Genomic DNA, 24,359 nt, shown 5'->3' with positions numbered 1-24,359 from the left:
TGTCAGCACTTTTTAATGTGAACTTTGCGATTGATTGGCGGGCCCTGCCAGGTTTCTCTCCGAACTTTCCCCGCCATCCCGTCTCCTACAGTCATACCCTCAACACTTCAATCCAGTGGCTCACACTTAACCAAATCAACTTTTCCATATTCCACAAGAATTATCTTATTATCATCATTTCACATGATCAAAAACTAAATGTGTACAACAGTGCCACAATGCAAAAACTTACAATTTGGCAGTGTAATGTGAGTGTAAGCTAAATATTTATCCAAATGTTTTTCTTTAAAAGTGAACATTAGAGCCTGAAGTTTAAATCAATAAATTATATAATAAATATAAAATTGATCTAATACAATTTATATAATTTATCATTTAAATCTATAGAATATAAATTCTTTTCAAAATTTATCTGCCACAAGAAGCACATCATTCATAAACAGTGCGTCTAAAATGGCCACTCTTAACTTCTAAACACTGCATATTACAGGAGTCAAGTTGAGAGCTTTGTCTCACTACGGCAATATAGAAAAAACCCTCATGCTCATTTCACATAAAGGTCAGAAATTCAATCACACAACCCCAAAGCATTTCAATAGTAAAGTATGTATGGGTACGGCTAGACTTTTAATGATTTTATGGGTCAAACTAAATCATTTTTCAACAAGCTGTTTGCGGTTATCTATTAACCCAAAAACACAGGGGAGAGTCGAAGGAATCCAAGATATAAGAGGTAAATCATGAGCCTTATGTGCTAATTTTAAGTGTTTTCTATATCTATATATATATATATATATATATATATATATATATATAAAAGACAGTACTACCTTGTACTGTACGTACAAGAGATAAAATAGACATAACAGTTTTAGATCCATTCTGATTTATTAACGTGATCCAGACATTTTTCCAGGACAGACTCATAATTCAAACCCTATCTTTAGCCTCCAAAGCAATCCTCCATGTAAAGTAAATGATTTCATAGTTAATGTATTGAATTGTATCTAGGTTGCTGCTTAAAAAGTGTAAATAACAATCATATTTCAAAAATATTCTGTCAAAAGAATAATCTATGGTATATATTTTGTTCTGTGCGTCACTTCTCTTGAAAGCGCTCCAAAATAAGAAAATGACTAAAAGTCAGTCACTGTTTCTAATGCATTATAAATTCAGCCAGAAATGAAACAATGTCAGAAAAGAGCCTATAAATATAGTCGGTGAATAGAGCTAAGGAAATAAAAACGAGGCCAAAGGCTCAACTTGACTTGAAACATACAGTATACGGCCTTAATACATTGTCACAGGTTTCATTAGTCAGTCTGAGCATGATGGTGGCGCTATACATCAGAGATTGAGAGCCAGAGAGACTTTGCTTTGACTTTTTGCACTTAAGGCCAAAAACAAAGCGGTTTTTCAAAGCCAGAGTGAAAAGTTTCATTCATTTGAACAACCTGAGAAACAAACACAAAAAAAAACACCGAAAGCGACTCAAACGAAACTTTCTCTCAGAATAACCCTAATATGTGTTACTGTGGTTGAAATGTTCTACAGATTGCTATATTACGGTAGGCTTACCCTGTTCTGAAGACAGCCAGTCTCCTACCTGCCTGTGTGAATGCAGGGACAATCGGTTTGGTATGTGGAGCAGAGGTGGGTCCAGACATGCACACATGAACACAAGTACACACATACAAACATAACCCACACACACACACACGCGCCACGATCCAGCGGACAGGAGAAGTAAGCAAGCTGGTAGAACTCCTGGGGCTTGTGAATCCAAGCTGAACTTTGGAGCAGCCTCTTAACAGATGGCATGAGTGGGTAAACTCACTGGCTGGTCCCGCACAAGCACCCTGCTTTACAGGGACTGCCGCTTTCTAATCAGATTAAATCTGTTCATTGTTGGGGTCAGTATCTGCTTGAAATCAAACTCCCCGATGCACTGCCGTACTGTACTGTGTTTCAGTATATTACAGGGAATGAATGAAAAGGATTTAACCCCACGGCTACTGTTAGACTCGCTGCTAGAGTCTAAACTGATTTCGAAATGGATACGCTCTTATGGTAACATACAGTCTTAGTTAAAACAGTGTCTAAATAACAGTGAGGGTTATAACCCAACCAATCTGTAAGGCAATAGGTGCGATGCAGCCCATTAAAACTTTACATGTCTATTGCATTTACTAATACCTTATAAAAATCAAAAGTTGTTTCTGTTAATCTAATTTAATGGACCCTAGTTAACATGAATTAACAATGAACAGTTGTATTTTTTTTAACTAATGTTAACAAATATAAATAAATACTGTAAAAAATTTAATGCTCATTGTTAATGTGAATTAATGCATTAACTAACATAACAATAATGTCCCATTAGTTAAAGTGTTTACATCCACTAGATTTTATTAGAGTAGTGTCTTATTACTTTAATATTCGTAAAACAATGACTTATAACTTTAATATTTATCAAAGTGTTTCAGAGAGGGAAAAACCTCCTCATTTATAGATTTGCCTAATTCTGAATGTATTGGAAATGTTTTACATTCTTTATCTACGCTAGATAAATGCCTACTGTTGGAAACATTTGTCAATGTATACACCTGGCTGCACAGAATAGATGATTAGGAGATGAATGAGAGGAAAAGATTGCCAAAAAGAAGAGGAAAAAGCATACATTTACCACATAAAAATTTAGTTTTTACTGAAACTTTCTTTTAAAGATTTTTTTTCATGACTTTATACTATCCATGAAAAGAAATCACGAAGACATTCTTTCTACAGCGTTTTAAATGTAATGAATGTAGAGGGAACAGTATAGCTGTTCTTAAATATGGAAAAACATGAAATAACATACAAGCATCCATTACATTACATAAGCTTGGCATTTACAATCACTTCTTTTAATCTGTGATGTGTCAGACTTAAAAACACAGTTCAATCGCTACAGCACAAACACACCAAAAAGCTTACTTTCTGTCAAAATAGATTGGTGTACAACATTCCAGCACATTATACATTTTCAATAATGACCAAATATGCATTAGACTGGGGGAAAAAAAACATTCAGTGGAATCCAAGGCTAAAATTAGGATGCTTTGGGTTGCATAGTAAATACTATGATTAACATATTCCTAATTATATTTTTCACTTCATCATTACTCGTTGACAATTAACATTTGCCATGACTTGAGGCTGAATTAATCTAAACTTTGATACCCTCATGAAATAGACATTTTATATTTTGCATAGTGTTCAGGGCACATATCAAATATACAAAACTACTTTTAAATGTTCTAAGGCTATAATTACTGACTTCAATTATAAACCATTGGAAGCAATTTGATTTGATAACTGATTGTTTGTTGAACATGATGGGAAAATAGGGGAAAATGGGAAAAGGAACTCAAAACTAATTAAAACAATTATGAATGTACAATTATGGGTGTGACTTGATGCACGGGTGACGGTAGCTTACAGGAGAGTTCACAGAACTAGCACAACCCATTTTTTTCACCATTTCTGAGAACAAGCGGGTACTCTACACTTTAAAACCAGTCCCGGTGACCTAGATCATGTGTCCAAGATCAGTAACTTCCCAACACAGCGTGACTTTGGACTAACTGTCCTTCTCACAGCTCCCTGAACATGTCACATGACACAAACATGGGATTTTCCACTGGAAAAAAAACAAACACTTGACCCAAACAAGAACAGGCTACTGTACCTTAAAAGTTTTATAATTGAAAGTTATTTAAAAACAATAATACAATTTCCTTCTGGCAGTGAATATAGCAAATGGTCCACGCTAGAGACAGTCATTAATTAATCCGAGTTTGTAAAGGAGGGCAGCGATGAGAGAAAAGAAAAGGCATTCCTACGCACTGGCCTCAGCGGAAAGCACCGGGCAAACAGCAGAAACTAGCTGCTTGTGAAGGGTAATGGGACATTGAATGCCAGAGGACAAAGGCGGAAGTGGCTTCAGAGAGAAAGATGAAGTAATCTCGGAAACAACTAGACACACTCCACTTGAAATTTTGCCTCAAACAAGATTAAAGTGAAGATATTCTACACAAATATGGCAAGGATATCCATCTTCTGCTCAGAGACAAACTAAAAACAACTGAACAAAATGTGAAAAATTTAATTTTAGGTGTTTTTTCCATGTTGAAAAATACCCAAACTGGGCAATCATGAAATGTGTGTCATTATAATTGACAATATATCTGTAGCATAAATTTGACAGTACAGTATATGGTACAATACTACACTGAAAAAATGGTAAATGTAACTAAGATTATTGGAGTGAGCTTTTAAAAGAAAATACTACTTTTTACTATTTCACGTTTAGTTACTTTCTGCTCTTTCTGTGAAAAGAATTGGTATAAAAAACACTTTCAATCAGAAAATTGCTAATAAATTTCACAATTAATTACAGTGTGTTGTGTATTCAGTGGTGTGCAGTTTATTGGTAAGTGTCTGTATTTTTTATAGTAGCATTCCATGTTGGGACGTCAAAAAAAATAAATGTATTTTGCTGGATATTTTATTTTTTAAAAATCCACTTTTTTTTCCTTCTGCGTAGTACTATTTACAGGTAAAAGTACACTAAACTTTTGCTTTCACTTTTTCACTAAATGCCCCTCTGCAATTTAGGAACTGTTTGAAAGTGAATGTGAATCACAGTGCCCTATCAAAAGGCATCTGCCCAAGCCATTTAAAAATTCAACACCGTTAAATCCATTAAATGAGGATAACATAGAGTTTTTGTTTCAGACCTGTTGCATAAAGAATCCCCTCCCTGCTGCCTAAAGCCCTACTGAGAGAGACAGCCCTTTAATGAGGGGGGGATAATCCGGCAAAACACCCCCACTAATGAGCTATCATCATGCAAAAATGCCAGCGTGATGCACATTAATTGGATTCCCACTTTTTTTAACCAATTAATTGACCTGCATTGTCATGTGGCTTGGCTGCAGTGGGTTCCTAAGAGAGAGAGACTCTGTTTAGTCTCAGTGACTCCAATGGCTATAGAGCCTTTGAATAGAAGTAGGTTTTAGTGAGATCAGCTCTCTCATTAAAGGCTTATGACATTTGTTTGAGCCAATCCCTTTGTTGGGAAAACAGTTTGTGCTGCTCAGTTAAAGTCTCAGCTGTGGCCGGGGCTGCCTGGGATTGTGATGGTCAGTTTTAGCATCAGCAGGGTCCGCATGGCTGCTCTCAGATCTCTTCACCTGCGGGGAATTCTAGCAGTGAGGCCGGAATAATCCTGTGCACTTGTTGATCAAATGCAATTAGAATGCAGATGGCTTTTAAAATGTTTCATTTTTGTTTTGTTTTTAAGTGAAAGAAATAAAAAAAAAACTCTTGAAGAACTGTAAAATATTAAATCTGAGGGATAAACCAAGAGGTACCAGTTGAAAAAGGAAAGGAAACTTGAAAACGATTTTGGACCATAAAGGCAATCGTGTCCTCCTTCAGCGGTTCTGGGTTATAACCTCTGAAAATGACTTACATACAGTGAATGGAATGCAAAGTGTTTTAGTCAATGATCTCCTCAGGGAAACAATATCCCTCAGACTGCTCCTACTCACCAGTGTAAATGAAACGCCTGTGGATTAAACAGTAACCATGAGTAAATGAGTTCAAAGAGCCCATAATATTTTGAATTTAATATTACTTCCCCAAGGAAATGCTTGAAGCCATGCACAATGAAAATATTTTTAACTTGTTTTCAGAAAATAAAATGGATAAAAAAATTCAGACGAGACATAGATCCCACTTAAATGGTTAGTTCACCCAAAAATGAAAACAAAAATGTCTTCAATTATTCACCCTCATGTTGTTCCAAATCCAAATCCGTAAGATTTTCGTTCATCTTCGAAACACAAATTAACAATTTAAATTAAATCTGAGAGATTTGAGTTAACGCAACTACCAGTTTGTCACTTCAAAAAGTTCATAAATAGATCGTACAACAAATCCATATAGATTGAGCGGTTTAGTCCAAATTTGAAGAGACTCGGTCACTTTAAATGATGAACAGATTGAATTTAGGCTATTATTCACATATAAACATTGATCAGCGAACATAAACAGAAGCTCAACCGTACTTGCTTGATGCATGAGAGCAAACCTCATTGGTTTTTGCCGAAACTAAAACGTGTTGCACAGTCCGTATCACACGAGAATGAACCTCATTAGTTCTCGCACGTCCAACAAGCATTCTTGAACTTCCATTTTCCATAACTGATGTGTGCGTTGATAAATATTTATATGTGAATTCATTAATTGATTAATTAATAATTGGATTAGTTTTACGATCTCTTTATGAACCTTATGAAGCTTCAAAGTGGTAGTTGCGTGGACTGTCAATGAATCTCTCAGATTTCATTAAAATGTCTTCATTTGTCTTTTGAAGATGAACGAAAGTCTTAGGGGTTTGGAATGACATGAGGATGAGTAAATGATGACAGAATTTACATTTTTGGGCGAATTAACCCTTTAAACTGAACTGCCATTAAAATTAAAAATAAAAAGAAATCTAATTCAGAATTCATATGTAAACTAAGAATTCAAGGAAGGCCACAAGTAGACCTAACAAGCCCTGGCTTGCAACAACGCAAAAAAAGCCACTGCCATTCAATTCACCGGCATGGATGAGGCATCTCCATTAACTGAGGTTGATGACGGCTAATTCTGAGTGCACTGATTTAAGGGGAATTGACCCGAGGTCTCAGGGTCAGGATGTAGTGTCATATTGATCCAGCCCTGATCTGCATGTAAGAGGCTGATATATGGCTTGGCCACAGTGGCATACTTATAAAGCAAATGCATCCGGGGGTCGAGGGCAATTATCTTTATCAACAGCTTAACACAGCAGAAGCCTATAATGTAAGAAAAAATAGATCTGAGTACTGCTCGCAAGCATCCTACCATCGCAAGCATACTAATTCAGTTCATTGATTAAAACCTTAAATAAACAACAGAAAAAAAAGAGCAAAAAGCAAAACATTCTATGAAAAACAACAATGCAAGCACATTAGACAACAGCGGCCTTGGGAAAATATACAAGGTATCTGCTCTAATCTATCACTGTGAGAGTGCTGGTAATAGCAGACATTAGTAGAAGATCATTACCCTCCATTGTGCATTCACTTAACTATACTAGACAGAGGTTACAGTGTGAGGTGGGCAAATGGAATGGCAGATGTTGTTTACTGGACCGATGGAATAAGAAGAAATGGAGGAAACATGTCAGTGCTGTAGGATTCAAGTTTTATCTTCAAGAATTCAAATGTTACTTTAGAATTAATGGGAGAGTAGAAAAAAAATTGTTTTGATTTTAAAACATTTGAACAATACAAATTGATTACACACTGTAAAAAAAAAGTTGCTGCCGTACATTTTGAAGTACAATCAAATTGGATGTTTAAGTCATTTCAACTTAAATTACATTAAAGTGACTTAAAAAATTTGTTGAATCTCGTATAACTTGTGTAAAGTTAACTTATATTGATGAGTTAAAGCAATGTAAAAACATATGTTGTCATAACTTATTGATCATATAATTTTTTTAATATCTAATCAACCAATCACAAGGCAGCAACTCAATCCATTTAAGCATGTAGACATGGTCAAGACGATCTGCTGAAGTTCAACTGAGCATCAGAATGGGGAAGAAAGGTGATTTAAGTGATTTTGGTGGCATGGTTGTTGGTGCTAGACGGGCTGGTCTGAGTATTAGGGAAACTGCTGATCTACTGGGATTTTTATGCACAACCATCCCTAGGGTTTACAGAGAATGGTCAGAAAAAGAGAAAATATCCAGTGAGCAGCAGTTCTGTGGGCGAAAATGCCTTGTTGATGCCAGAGGAGAATAGGCAGACTGGTTTGAGCTGAAAGAAATGCAGCAGTAACTCAAATAACCACTCATTACAACCGAGGTCTGCAGAAGAGCATCTCTGAAGAGGTTTAGATGGGCTACAGCAGAAAATACACCAGGTGCTACTCCTGACAGACAAGACCAGGAAACTGAGGCTACAATTTGCATAGGCTAGCCAACGTTGGTCAATAGAATAGAAAAGGGTTGCCTAGTCTGACGTGTCTCGATTTTGCTGCGACATTCAAATGGTAGGTTCAGAATGGGGTGTAAACAATTCACTTAGAGATTCGTATAATGGATATACAGCCGACAAATTTGCAGCACCTGCGTGATGCTATCATGTTAATATGGACCAAAATCTCTGAGGAATGTTTCCAGCACCTTGTTGAATCGGTGTTTCAACCCGGCACTAGCAAGGTGTATAAAGTGGCCGGTGAGTGTGTGTGTATTTGCATATCAAAATATATTTGTATATAATAATAACAATATATTGCAATATTTTCATTATTATTAAATATTTTTTTAAATAGATTTTTTAAAAACAATAAAGAAAACATGAGAAAACTACAGAATCATTTAACAGTTACAGTATGTGAGAGCTTAAGTAGATTTTGAAATAGATACAAGTGGTACAGAAAAGGAATCTTGTTCTAAAGCTTGAATGAAATGTGTTCAAACTGAATTCAAGAGAAACCTCATAAAACCTCTGTCCTATGCCACTAAAAGGTCACCTCACTATGCCTGTACAAATGAGTTTCTCTGAGTCATTACATTTGCTTTAACTGTGGGTCAGAGGCGAAAAGGTCAAACCTTGAGATGCTTAAGTTTAATTATGACCAACGACTGCACCGCGTTTAATTACTAGACCTATCAGAGAGGACATTAATAAAATTCAAAATGTTAGTATGCTTAATCATTGAGGATTCAATTATTTACATGTGAGTGTCCATTATGTCAGGTAAAAAAAAACACTAAGGCGTTGAATGTCAGATACAAGTAATCAAGCAGAACTTCATTAATACGTATAATGAATTGAGCATGTTTTCTTGTCATCTTTTTGCTACCTTTACTTTTATGCTCTGACAGACACGTTTGGCAGTAATTGTTGTCCAATTTTTCTTGGGGTCATGAATTAATCTACATGTCTTTATGCCTGTCACAAACTAATAAATGCACAACTAACTGACTTTTACAGCTTCCTAGTGAATTAACATGGCAATAACTGCTTTGACATGCTACCTATAACTCCATTTTCCCAGGTATTTAACAACAATTCTTATTGGAACACCACAGAAACTCAGAAAAAAATACTTTTAATTTGTTTTGAGTTAAAGGATAGTTTACCCAATTTTTAAAAATATTATTATCATTTACTAACCCTCATATCATTCCAAACCTGACTTACTTTTTCTGTGGAACAGGTTTTATAAAAATCTAAGTAAAACATTCATTTTAATTAGTCGAATTTTACCAACTAATGAGAGAGGTGGCTTAGGGCAGCATTATAAAACCGGTATTTAACTTTCAGTAAAAAGAAGAAGAAAATCTTAGAAGCTGGAGACAGAATCAAAAGGTCTTTGTTCTCCAATGAATGTCATTGTAGTCTAGGAGAAACAAGTGAGATATTAAAGAGTTTTTTTTGTTCATACTAGCACAGTTTCTGTAGGAAATACATCATTCTAAAAATGTTACATAAATTGCCATTTCCAAGTAATATTTTCACAAAATGCATTCTGTAATTTCACCCCAACACACAACTTAACACTTAACACATAGCATTGTTTTAAACAAAGCACTGGACTTTGATCTCCAACAATAATAAAGCCTCTTGGGATTTCAGAGGCCTGCAAAATGTTCTTCGGTAGTAGGCCCACCATAATACAGTAAGGGTCAAAGGTGATGTTCTGCCAATTATCGCTCTCCACATGGTTAAAAAAGCACAGGAAAAAACTAGTAAAACAGGCCCAAATGAAGCCATACATTGCTAGAAAGATGTAGCCAATCACAACAAGCACTTTGGTGGGCCACATTCACAGTTACACACAAATTCAGTGTTCATATTTCCCAAATACACACGTCTTGGTTACTGCCACATTGCACAGACTTCTTCAAAACTCTTAGTCTTTGTTGCTGGTGGTTAATGAACAGATTAGTGGTGAGGGGCAGATAGGAGGAGGAGAGGTCAAGACTAAACCCTTTAACAGGAGGGATAATCAGTGACAGGTGGGTCCACACTTCTCCAGCCACCCCTCTCAAATACCCCTCGACCTCTACATCGACGGCACTGTCACTCTTCACGTCGTGCCTCGGCTAAGAATCAAGGGGAGCTTGAGGAGTTAACTTTTTTTTAAGCACTAAATTGGATACTTGTTGGCAATGTGCCTTTCTTTTGTGTGTATAGTCCGGGCCCATATTTACAAAACGGCACGGCTGGACCTTCTGAAGCAGATTGCGCTCAATGGGACTCCCCTGGAAGATTGGAGGAGACACTCGAGAACAGGCACACAATGAGAACCAGGGTGCCAAAGGAACGGGAGGTGGGGCGGGGGTGGCAGAGAGTCCGGCATTTGCGCCCGTTTTCATTCATTTCTTTAATATTCCACCGCAGGTTCTGCTTCAGAGAGATGCCCATTGTGAAGCGCTGAATGGGAGACTTTAGGAGTGTCTCTGCCTCCATTAATTAGGGCTCACTGACGCTTCCGCTCCCCGAGAGTCCGCCTCATTATGATTTCCTCACATTCTTTAACACAACTTAACCCCATTCCTCAGCTCTCACATCAAAGAAGAGAAGAGGACACACAGTCGCTCACTGGTTTGGCTGCAGTTGCATACTGTGCATGTTTTAGCCTTGGTGACCGGATTATTTGGAGAGAAAACAGGAATACAGTAGGTCACATGAAGTTATACAAAATACAGCTTCTACTTAAAACAGACCTGTATTCATTCAGTTCTTGAAAAAAAAACACTCCCTTTGTACTTTTATTTTGACTTCCGTCCAAGTCGATGGACAACGGTAAAGTAAAATGATCATAAGACAAATATCAGTATCAGAAACAAATGCGAGAGATAAATGTAGAGATCTAGTTGCAAAAAGAAGCCATGATGTAAAGTCATTATATGACAATCTCTAACTAAATATCATATTAAGAAAACAAATTCTGTCCTATTCTACCGTGGAGCAGAAAGTAGCACAATATTTATGCTGCAATTTTGATTAGCTATATAGCTATAAACATTATGTTTTTTATATATTTTAAAAATCAGCAGCCCTGATCAAAATTATTTTTATTGATGAAATATATGGAATTGTGCTGTTTAAAAACAGCTCATTTAAATTGCAGCTTAAATTTTGTGCAATTTATAGATTTTTACCCCCAAATATCTGATCTGAAAAAAATTCTGAGAATGCCATGAATGACAAATCAGAATCAAGTATTCCAGAGAGCAACATTATAAGAATAAACATATTTTAATAAAATGCTTTTCCATTGCTTTAACCTATTTCTAGTAAAAATGGTGCGGAATGTGAAATGCCGCTCTTTGCGAGGATGAGCAGAAAGAATCAATGAACGCATTCATGTGATTAATTCTGATTATGTGCTGATCGGCCTCAAATATGACACAGCTGAAATGACCCAGATATCTGGAATATAATTTCTTTTTACCATACCGAATCACACACACGCACACACACAGAAAGACGTTAACACACTCTCTCCAACGAACACTATGAAGAACTGACTGCAAAGAATAATGACAATTCATGACCTCGGGATCACACAATGACACTCTATCTGTATGGTTATTAATGTGACAGTGCAAGTGTCACTTCCCATGGATAGCCCGGTGATACCAGGTTAATTCTGTTTACAAAGGGCTAAATGTTACATTATTTTCAGAGGGAGAAAATCAATACCTGCCCTTTCTTTTGTTATAACGTCTTTTTGAAAATCGATAAGGCTCACTACAAAGACATTTTTGAGATGCTAGTGGGATACAGGTCATTGAAAATTGAATATATATGTAGAGTGATAAATTTCATCAGAGTGAGGTGATGGCATGAAGACATAATCAACTGTAGCTGTGCAGACTAAGCAAGAAAAATACTTTGCTAGGACGGGTTTCTTCAAGCGTTTCAAGTTTCAAAGTTGAAAGCTTTTTTGTATTTTTTTTTTTTAAAGCTATGTTTTATGTTTTTAACATTCAGCAACAAGTCACAAATGAGTTTTGAGTGAGGGCAACAGTTTACTGACAAAGAACTCAACGCCATTTGTGCACCACAATGAAGATAAAATAACATCTAGTAGTGCTTGTCGCTCTCTATACAGCCATTTTCTTCACAAAAACACTCAGAGCGTCGAAGCATTGACCTTAAAGGCAGGCTTCCTTTGGCCAGGGTGCACATAAATGTGCAAACATGACCCGGGGTGTATTTCAGCACTCTACCCCAGGCTTCCATTTGCAGTGGAATTCACTTTGCCTCATTAGTTGCACACTTTCTTAGTTTTTAACAATGCCTTTGCTTGAGTCCTCCCAGCAGAAATCTTCTCTCCCACTCTCTGTCGATATTTTGCAGACCCGGGAGCAGTTTGGGAAAGCGAAGGTTTTTCCTCTCCCCCTCTACCCCTCTCCTAACTGGTTTAAGACTTGTAATTATCTCTTGCTGGGGGAGGCTGTAAATTGGATTAAAGTGGTGAGTCTCAGCTGAGTGAATTACCTCCATCTCCCCACTTGGTGGGCCAGGCCTGATAAACGTGCAGGGGGAACGGATTTGGATTCAGCCTTCGCATTCATGGCTTCCTCGTGGAAAGAAATGAAATTTTCCGACAGAAGGGGCCGTCGTGCCTGTGGTATCTGTTCGCGTCGTGTTTCATCTGCTTCTGCTCTTCCAGAAATGCAATTACCTGCGTTATCGGTGGCTAAATGGTCACAGCTTGGCACAGAAGTCTGTCTACCTGCTCAAGCCACCTGACTGTACTATTTTACATGGCACTCTTCTACTGACAGTGGGTATCCACGGTTATACTTAGTCTGACGATGAAAAGATAAAACAAAGATGTTATAACCTCTGTTAATTATATTAATATAAAAACAAACCACCAACAAAGAAAGCCAATCATTTTTAAGCACACACATCCAAACAGCTCCATCCAAAAAAACTAAAAATCGGACAAAAGAAAAAATAAAATTGGACAAATGATAAAGTGCGTGAGAGTCACTGAGCACAATGGTAGTCTGACAAAACAATAATAATAATAAAAAAAATAGTTTGCGGTCATTACGATAGATTTTGTTTTTCGAATAAGAGTCCTTATGTTCACCAAAGCTGCATTTATTTATTTTTTAATACAGTCAAAAACAGTAATATTGTGAAATATTATTGCTATTTAAAATAACTGTTTTCTATTTAAATGGAAAAGTTCCATTTTCAGCAGAAATTACCCTTGGCTTCTGTGCCAAACGATCTTTAAGAAATCATTCTAATACTGTATACTGGTTTGGTATGCTCAAGAAACATTTATTATCTTGTTAGTTGAGCTGCTTAATGAAGTGTGGAAATAAAAAAACTTTCAGGATCCTTTGATGAACAGAATGATGTCCTTTGATGTTTTTTTACATTATATAATGTCTTTACCGTCATTGTTGATCAATATATTATGTACTTGCTGAATAACAGTATTCATCTCTTTCAAATAAAGACCCCAAACTTTTAAAGGGTAGTATAAAATGTATAGCTATTTTCTAAACATGCTATTAAATAATTAGGTATTTGTTTTTCACACATTATTAAAAAAGCTTTTAGAAGTCTGTCCCTTAATGACAGCAAGAAAAAAATTACTTTTGAAAAATAAACTTTTGCAAACACAAATACTTTTTTTCAAAAATCAGAGACCCAATCATCAAAGTCACTTGTAAGAGGTACTTACTATAAAAGTGACCTTTGGTGCATTGAGAGTTTGTGTTTACAATCCAGAAATAAATTACTGTGAGGTCAATAGCGGCTATTCATTTTCTCCAGCCCTACAAAAGAAAGACATTTTATTCTAATTCCTTTCACTTGTTACAGAGTTACTGGCCGCCTTTAACAAGTTGCTGGAATCTAGTAAGTGAAATTCTCATGACAAAGTTTGTTAATTCCCATCAGGGGGAGAATGAATAATGCTGATAGAGGGCAAGCTCATTTTTAAAGAAAGAATAGGTGATTTGGTTGGAGTAGTGGGACCTGGGAGTGAGTGATAGGTCACTCTCTGTGATTGTAAAATTGTAATCCTGGTGTGAAATGCCTTTAAGTCTTTAAGGACAGCATGGACTCTGGAGCGTGAAATAGTAAATCTATGTTTCTGAGTGCGGTGAGCCACCTCCAGTATAGCTGCAAGAGTCACTCACAGTCTTTGTCAGCTGCTCCATTTACATGGACCTGCCCATTCGCATGCCCAAGAAATGTAACAATTTTACTAAATTATTCAATACCTGTAAGCTAAATCTTAGGTCCGTTTTACATACACAGCCAGTGTAAGAGGAATTTAAAAACAATAGAATGCTGAATTTCAAACAGTATTACATATACGCCGCTGTCTTCATGACAAATCACCTTTTCTTTCAAGTTACACATTCTTAGAGGGTCTGTGCCAGCAGAGGGAGCAACATATTAATATCCACCATATTAAGCATTTCTATACTAAGAAACTTTTTTGTCTCCAGTATCACTTCAAGTCTATTTTTTATTAAATAATGATTAATCAAGACTTTTTTATACCGTAAAACTATAGGAGTGGCATACATTATCTCTCTTTAGGAAATCTAAATAAATACAATTTAAAATATGACACTTCACAACAGTTAGGCCTGTTTAAAATGTATCTATACTTTATCACCTAAAGGTTCTCGTACTCATACTCTATATATGCTGTGAAAACACACACACACACACGCGCACACACACACACACACACACACACACACACACACACACACACACACACACACACACACACACACACACACACACACACACACACACACACACACACACACACACACACACACACACACACACACACACACCCCGTTAGGTTTAAAAAAAAAAAGCTTCAGCTCTGATCCTGAGGAAAAGAGAAAAAAGGGGAGCGGGAGATAAAGACTTCTAGTAACTAACTTTTAGTGTTCTTTTTTTCTTTTTCTTTTTTTTTTTGCAAAGCCGATTACTCTTATTTGATATTTCATGCTACATTGAAGGATAAGTACTGCTCTAGGGTAGAGACACAAGCGAGCAATTCATTTCAAGAGTCTCATACCCACACACAGACTAATAGAAAGGGCTTTCTGCAGAAATATTTGCCTCTTTGACACATACAGTGGCAAGAGACTGAAAAATCAAAGAGATTATGAGCGCTTTTTTTCCTCTCACTTAAAATGTCAATGTTTTTCAAAGCAAAGGATCAGTGGTTTGTATGTATTTCAAAGGGCATATATGCATCATAATACCCAAAGCCATCCTCTACCATAAACTATTCAGAATGTTTTCTTTAAATAAAACTGCTTGTCCATTTATCAGGGGAAAGAGATATGATCCGTGTTATCAAATCTACATGACTGTCAACAATGATTAGCTACCAGCAAGCTCATAAGAGCAATTAATCATTTACAAGTTTGTGATATTTGAGACAGAGACGGTATGAGAAGGTATTTTTTTCTTCTTTAAAGCTAAAGAAATTGATGATGGTTCAGAATGATTCTCTTTTGAAGTCGGCCAGCTCTCCATCACTTCTCAGCTGTTGAAATATATTTTTGGGAGTGTTAATTGTGGGAGAATTCTTTGCCACAGTGGGAGCTTTGCCCTGTCACTCAACATGTTTGTGTAAGATACAAGCTGTTTGGAATACCTCCTCTGTGCTAATTCATTTATTATTACCTTGGTGAAATATGGCCAGAGAAAAATGTGAGGGCCGCTCTGAACATCATGCCAGATATTTTCTTCTGTTTAAATTAGTTTAATGAGTAATATAAATCAGATGCTCTCTGGGAAAACCAAGATCAAATTTTAAATTGAAAACACAAAAATCCCTCTGAAAATGTAAAAAAAAATAATAAAATAGGAATTACATTAAATTACGTTGGGGGCTTATACATTGCTTTTGAATATTTTTTTATATGATAACACGGGAGCTAGTTGACACTTGGGGAAGCTGTCAAAACAACTACATCTTGGTATATAAGTTTCATTTTAAAGTTAAAAGTCCAAATGCATTAAAGCTTGCTTTCTCTAGAAATTATTCTGTATTTTTGTTTTCAAACACCTAGTTCAAAAACCTCTTAAAACCCAATATTTTTGATGAATTATATTAAATACAATATTTTGGCCAAGATAATGGTTTGATTTTTTTTGTACATTGATTTTATTTAGCATTTTAGTCTCCATTGTGACAACTTACCCCATATAGTGTGACAACATCCCCCGCTAGGCCCGCCACTAATAATGTTCAATGAAAAGCATCTCCCCAGGACAGCAGCGTGACAGTAAATATGTGAAAAAAATAAAAAGTTTATTTATAAAAAGATTAAAGTTAAAATATTGTCTATAAAGTCAAAATATATCTTTATTTAAAAATGTAAAAAAATCTCCAAAATACTTTGTGAAAAAGTATATAATGTATATGTAATATACATACATACTTATATATTTCGGAGTAATGAGTGAAAAAACAACAACATGTCAACAAAACTTGCCCTGATTTTGCTAACCTATTACATTTAAGAATAAGCATAACTATAACGGATGGCAATGCCTTGTGCTAAAAGTCCGTCACAGGAGTTGTGCACGACCAGCAAATGAGTGCGTGTTTTCCCGCTGCTTAGAAGACAGTGGTGGTAAAGCTCTTTCATCTTTAATTTCCTGCTGTGTCATCTATAGGGACAGATCAAACAGGGGACAAAGTGTCCCTCCATGCTCTTCTATTACAGATAATCACCCCCCTCCCTCTGCTCTTATCTCCTCACTTCCTCTCCCTTTAGCCCCCTCCTGAGGACCCTCCCGCAAGGTGGAGGGAAAATTTTGATAAAAGATAATTACATCCCCCTCCTGCAAACATTTAGGCAGATCTGTCAATAGCTAGCAGTTGGGGTTTATTGCAAGTGCAAGAAAGGCAATTTGCCCCCAAACACCACAGGAATCTGGAATTCTGAGACACTAGAAAATACAGGATTTGGATCCATGTGCAGACAGTAGGAGTGGCACAAGAGGAGAGCATGCTGGGTAGGAAAGAGCATGTTGTTCATCACTAACTGGGATAATGAAAGACATAATGAAGCAGAGGGTATCCAAAATGTCTCTACCTCGCTCTCTCACTTTCCCGCCAAAGCCCTCAATCCCACTCTGTCACATGGCAGTCCTCCCTCTCTGCTTGTTTTTGATCTTGAAATGCTCGTAAAGGTAATGACAACAAATTAAGGATGAAGGTGAGTGATCACAATGTGTCCAGCCCTCCCCAGCTGGCCCTTTCACATGTCTGATACGAGATGTCTCTGAAAGGCCTGATGCACTCCTGCATTGGGTCACTCTCAGTGAGAAATCTTGCAGGCCAAGATCTGCAGCTCATGAAAATTATTGATTTTATAAACTCTATTTCAACTCACAAATAAAATGACTCCGTTTTAATCTCTTAAAGATGAACTTTTCCACCTTTTTTTTGTGCGCTCACGGCCCTATCAACAGGCCGAATCTGCGTGTGGAGAATTCCACAAGAGGAAGTTCTGCAGATTTCTACAGTGTCAGTCATTATATTATATGCTTTTGCTTTTAGCATAAAAATGTTAATTGGCGATCGATTCATTGTCGATAATAATTTAATCAATACAACATATCAATTGTCGACTAACCAAGGTCATGCATATGTGTGCTGCTCAGCCGTGAAATACGCAAAGCAGACAAGAGGAAAAATTAAGGGAGTGCCTTTTTAATTTAAAAGGATAGAGTTACACCTTCATGACTATAAGTTTGCCTGTGCATTTGCAGCCTTTTGGTGTGTGCAAATGTAAGTTGTAATATTGTGCATTTGGTTAAGAATTAACATGGTATAAAACGTGGCGGTGATCATCTTCAGCCTTAGCGCATGCAGCTCATACAGCAATGCACAACTAATAATGACTATGATTGGAACTGTCATATTACATAACATTTTATTACAATATTGTTCTCATTATAATTTTAACTCTTTGGGTTTAGTTGCCGTGTTTCTGTGCGGTGCTCCAGGAAGAGCACATCCACTAGACATTCTGACTAGCACATAACTTCAAATTCACTTATGCATTTGCATCATTTTGTGCAGATATAATTTGTAATATTATGTTTATTTTTATATATCTGATTAATCTCAGATAGGGTTTTGTTGACTTGACCAGCTAGCAAAGGTTTACCAGTGTTCTTCAAGCGCATGCAGCTCAAACAGCAATGCTATACACGACTAATAATTACTATTTTGGGACCGTCATATTATAACATAACATTATAATGAGAAAACTATTGTAATAAATAGTTGCGAATTCTTTGGATTCAGTTGCCGTGATTCCAAGCTTTGCACCAGGGAGAGCGCGTCCACAACATGAGTTACACATTCTGAAGAGCACGCATCTGAGGCAGCGGTATTAATCGTTATATTTGATTATTAAATAAGTAAATAAGTCATTTAATTAAATGATCAATCACATCGACTCATTTTATAATCCTACTAGCCCTTTATTTAGACTAAAAACCCTTCCCATTCATTTGGTGAGGAACATGGCAGCATGGTTTTGAGCAGCATTTGGACACCCTGACATGCCATTGGCTATTTGCCACTGCAGTAGACGCATATTGCAGTATTAAGGCTAACAATTAATTGATCGTTCATTTAAACAACGATCGATCATGGGAATTTGTGAAAATTGAAATTCCTACTAGATACAGTATATATATACCCCCCACAACATTACACCACCTGCAACAGCCTGAACCATTGATACAAGGCAGAATAGATCCATGCTTTCATGTTGTTACGCCAAATTGACCCTATCATCTGAATGTTGCAGCAGAAATCGAGACTCATCCGGCCAGTCAACGGTTTTCCAATCTTCTACTGTCTAATGTTGGTGAGCCCGTGCGAATTGTAGCCACAGTTTCCTGTTCTCATCTGTCAGGAGTGGCACCCGGTGTATCTTCTGCTGCTGTAGCCCATCTGAACCTCTTCAGAGATGCTCTTCTGCAGACCTCGGTTGTAATGAGTGGTTATTTGAGTTACTGCTGCTTTTCTTTCAGCTCAAACCAGTCTGCCTATTCTCCTCTGGCATCAACAAGGCATTTGAACTGCCGCTCACAGGAATATTTTCTTTTTCTCTGTAAACCCTAGAAATGGTTGTGCATGAAAATCCCAGTAGATCAGCAGTTTCAGGCCAGCCGTCTAGCACCAACAACCATGCCATGTTCATAGTCACTTAAATCACCTTTCTTCCCCATTCTGATGCATTAAGTTGCTGCCATTGGATTGGGGCTGTTTCTATATTTGCATTAATGAGCAGTTGAACAGGTGTACCCAATAAAGTGGCTGGTGAGTGTATGTATATATATATGTATATATATATATATATATATATATATATATATATATATATATATATATATACACACACTGTGTAGGTCATTAAATCATATATGCAGTTAAAATTTCACACAAAGAAAGCAGGTCAATTATGATTAGAGCTCAAAAATGAAGACGATAATTACGTTCATATTAACCTTCATATGTAATCATTGCATTCGACATCTTGGCCACTGAAAGGCTCTTCACCTTTAGAGTCATTCACTGTTTACGCTTCAAAGTGTCTGTGTTATCAGTTCTCCTAATCAAAAGATTTTTATGGGCCATCCCAATGATTCATGTCAATCAAACATCTGCTAAACTGTCCACATGTCACAGACAACACCTGTTGACCTCTGAGTGACCTCCACAGGTACATATCACAGCATCCCTTGGGTCACACATTGCCAGTACACCCCAAAAACACTCACACTTAACGATATGTCTAGAAAACAACTCTACTTAGACTTCATTTCCTTTCATCCCCCCATCTTTTTCACCCTCCTTCAATAAAGCACCCAAAAATCTTGCACAGGGGACAGAGAGGTGAAATTTCTCTCATCCAAATGGATTGCAATTTCCCTCCATTTAGCACCTGAAGGTAATTAGCTTGAAGAGATTGCAGAGTGAGCAACACGTTCATGGAACATTAACTCTTGCACATTCTCCAGTTGCAGGGAATTAATAGGAAAGATTAAAGTTTAAAGAGAGCAAATGCCATTACCGCACAAACCACCTCTCAGTAGCTATAAGCAGCTCTCGCTAAGCCAAACTCTCCACTTCTCCTCCCTTTTCTCAAAATAAGTTGACATTAAGACTGCAGAGAATAACATAATATCTGCCTAAATGACTGTGTGTATGTGCACGTGCGAGTGTGTGCGTGCAAGAGAACAGGTCCAATAGCCTGCAGCCTCATTTTTCCTCCCTAACAGCTTTTTGCATGCTTTCTCAGTTCTAGGACACATTTTGCTAATTAGCACCTTGGCATTCGTTAATCTGGCCAGCATGCTGATTAAATGTACATGCAAATCCAATTTCATAAAGGTCTTCATGGTAAATTATCAAGCCCAGTAACACAGATCTTCTTAATTAAACTCTTTATTCTATATTTCCTGCTCTTTTTATATATGTTTCACGCATATCCACGGTGTTCCGCATTGAATTGTTGCGCATTAAAAGAGGTTAAATTCCCATTTTATCCATATCCATGTTCACGTATCACATATCAATACTTTTTTATCACTTGGAGATAAACACACTACACTATTTGCCCGTGCACCCGTTAATCTCTCATAAGAGGAGTATTATTTATTTTTTTTTTATAAGAGGGGTCTGGCTATTGGCAATGAATTTTTAGAGGCCATCCCACTCAGAGATTCAATCACAGCCTGAAAAATTGAAGTGAAAAAAAAAATGAAATTGAGACATGGTAGAATTTATTGCCCAGAAAATTCCATTCTACTATCTGATTTGAAAAGTCCAGTCCTCCTAGCTTCAGAAAATCTATTTTCCACATTTTAATACCCCACGTAACAGTCTTCATAATTCATTCGAGTGTGTTAAGCGCAGTTTTATTAGATCTGAAACAAATTTTGGTGGGGGATCCTATAGGTCATTAACCATGGAGTAATTTTATCCTTGTTTCCCTAATGATGCCATAATGGTGAGTGAATTTCTTAACTAAAGACCAAAGAACATTTTGAAGGTCAGCTTCATCTGCAAGCTCCTTCAAGCGCTTCTCGGAGAGATTGGAAAAGTCTGAGATTTTTGAAGAGTCATTAATAACGCTAAAGCTGAAAGCCTATTTGCGTTCTCGCTTTCTACCTTTTAATTTCATACCCTTTTTTTCTCCTCCCGCTCTCTCTCTCTTCTTTCCTCTCCTCTGTTCTCACAGTTGCCCTCATGCAGAAAAAATGGAGTGCTGAGTGTGGGGGCAAAAATGGCAGCCCAGTGACATACAGATCCCAGATGTGATGCCGCAATAATTTAAATTTTATGCCTTTGTTATCACTTTAATCATTTTCTTTATTCGTTTTGTTTCACTGGTCAGAGAGAGACACCTGATAGGGTAAAATACCAAGGGAACAATTTTTATTTGGAATGTGGTACAGAGTCTAATTAGAATTTGAATTTTGCTGAGCCTTGAAATGGCCGGTGCTTTATCCTGATCGCCTTAGATATTGTTCCAAGTCAATCATTTGTCACTGCACAGCATGCTGGGAAGGTTCTGCTAATCAACTCTATTTCTTCCACCTTTTTTTTTTTTTTTGCTGCACTGGCATTTTTGTCATTTAGGCTTTAAAAGAGTGGCTATAGAACACATTCATGTTAAGGTTCCTTGTAGCTAAGGTTCAATGTGCTCAGGGTTTTTTCACAGGGCTGTTTTTGCATGCTGTTGTACTGACCATAGAAGCAAAATGACTTGAGATGTTTCTAATTACTTCATATGTGAATTAGGAAAGCTAAATTAGTCAGGGTAAATTGTAAGAACTTTTAATTTGACTTTTTAATGGGCAAGTACCAACAAGGTAAATATGAATACAGTAATGAGATACAGTAATGAGATGCTGGCCAACTTTTCTATATTGCTTATTCAAAAAGGTTTTTTATTTAGGTAAACCGTATTCTAATGTTTAACAAATTATCTACAAAAAGAATGAAAGCCATTTGAATTAGTAACAAAACTTATGTTGCACACCACAACTCAACAGTAGGCTATATTATAATAACATCCATTATGTTCCACTCAATCACCATTATTATTTACATCCAAATACTCACTCATTTGATGGGGTGTAAAGTCTCAAGAGCCATAAATGTCTTTTAAGGGCAAGAGAGTGTCCAATGCTGTCGGTTGGTGGTTCTTGTCATTCCTTGTCTGATCTAATATGTGCCTTAGGAGGCAGAGAGCCTCCAGCAGAAGTGTACAAGCATTTTGTTCCCCAGGTACAAGAGGGTCGGGAACAGAAATTGGAGCTGACAACCTTTAACGTTTAGAAATTTACCAATAAATGGCTCTCATGTGGAGATATTCTCGGCAATGGTGTCGAACCTAGCGTACGTCTTAGTTGTAGAAAACAGGATGTAAACTAGAATGGGAGCTGAGAAGTTAAAAACCTTGTGCAATCATTCAAACGCATGACGCTTCTGTAATACAATGTGTGCAAAGGAGTCTTCCTCATAAATGACCTAATCCTGATCACAAAAGGTGAAGATGGCATTACTATAAAGTCTTTGCATATATAATATATTTAAGCACTAATTTAGGATTAGATACTCTGTATTGACTAATCAGGGCCTGTGCATTTATATTTTATTGCAAATTTAAATTCCCAGGCTTTTCTTTTAACAGCATCAGTCATTTTTCCATTTCACCTGCAAGTTTAATTGAAGAGTTGTAAAGGCCACTTTAAAGGAGTGGAAAAAATAAAATCCATCTGACAAGATGATCGATTACCTGTAAGACTACCTGACATAGAAATTAAGGTTTTTTAATGACGAGCTGCCTACTCTTGCACATGAATTTCAAATTCTCTTCAAAGGCTCCCTAGCAGCCATCACCTGTCTCCAGCGCACGCGTCCCCCAAACGGAGCTACTTTGTCTCTGTCACTACTGAGAGGACATTGTTTTCACCAACAAGCGTTTGTATTAACCAATCTCACACTGCATCCAGGACACATCTCATTGAGTCCTGCATCATTGGTGGGTTGAGGAGAAACAGAAAAAAAAAAGAATCCGACAAACAGCGGTGGTCCATCAACATAGCTTTTGTTAAGGCTCTTATTCAGGAGCACATATCTTATTTAACTGCACATATTTATATGAGAAAGCAAAATGGTTTTGAGAAGACAACTTAAAAGAATACAGGCAAATACAGTCAATTGGATGAAAAAAAATATAAGAAAAAATAAAATAATGTGATATATTTAATTTTGAAAGTAGAAAAGTATAGCCTATACACCGTGTTGGGCAAAGTGACTTTTAATAGTAATGTGTTACAATATTGTGTTACTCCCTAAAAAGGTAACTAATTGTATTACTTAGTTACTTTTAAATGAAAGTATGCATTACGTTACTTTTGTGTTACTTTTTCTCACCTGGGCTGGACTTGGTTTGTTTTTTAACAACAACAAAAAAAGTTATATTCTAAAAGTTGTTCTATTTTTGCCAAATGTAAAGGCCCTTTGACACCAAAAATGAAATGATACAGAAAGTTCAAACACTCTTACTTAAGCAATAAAAAAAAGAAAGAAACACAAATGTGGTTTAACTAAAGTAATTTTGCTTATTAGTATGGTTGAATTGGATAATCAAAGGTCAGCAGCACAGACATAGGTTAATAAAGTGAGATTAAATACATAAATTATGTATTATTTAACATTTTATTTATTGCTAGTTTGCTTAATTAGCATTTCACTGTTTTTATTTATTTTGAGGAATACTCCATCTGTTTTTGTGCAAGTGAGATGAGTAAATGCATGCTCACATTAAGTCTAGAACTAACCACCATCATGTTTACACAAATCATAACGATTTCACTCCTGATTTCTATATAAATGTTAGTTAGTTTTTTGAAATCTGGTCTTATGTAGACTAGACAACTAGATAAACTTTTATTCCAAAACACCATCTATTTAAAGCCCCCCCTCCCCCTTTCTCCTTAAAACTGCAGGGAACCAAAGACGGTTTAAAAAACGGTTTGAAATCGCTGGTGTTTCTGACGTCACAAACTACCTTGCAACTAATCACGTCAACGTGTGATCGTCAACGAGTGGAGCTGGTGTGAGTGAGTGGACGCGGGGCTAATTTGCATATTCACAGCACCGCGTATACAATATTAGGCAAGGGTATAGAGTTACAT

General features: G+C 36.7%; 1 protein-coding gene across 3 annotated transcripts in view; it reads right to left on the bottom strand.

The window, feature by feature from the left end:
* The window catches only part of cdhr1a (cadherin-related family member 1a), a 105,243-nt gene that overhangs the window by 41,581 nt on the left and 39,303 nt on the right, over positions 1-24,359 (bottom strand). For 2 of the 3 annotated variants that reach the window (XM_077236838.1, XM_077236835.1), the window contains exon 1: positions 1,579-1,690. The exons of the other annotated variant lie outside the window; for it this stretch is intronic. In XM_077236838.1, coding sequence (XP_077092953.1) covers positions 1,579-1,675 — 97 coding nt within the window. In that variant the 5' untranslated portion in view covers positions 1,676-1,690. Of the gene's footprint in view, positions 1-1,578; positions 1,691-24,359 lie in introns of those variants that run through there. 3 annotated transcript variants of the gene reach the window in all.

Source organism: Siphateles boraxobius, unplaced genomic scaffold (genome assembly GCF_051911475.1).
Source record: "Siphateles boraxobius isolate OS27281-9 unplaced genomic scaffold, OSU_SipBor_1 20, whole genome shotgun sequence".
Classification (NCBI taxonomy): Eukaryota; Metazoa; Chordata; class Actinopteri; order Cypriniformes; family Leuciscidae; genus Siphateles; species Siphateles boraxobius.
Note: the sequence above shows the minus strand (reverse complement) of the source record. Positions and strands in the feature narration are given on the sequence as shown.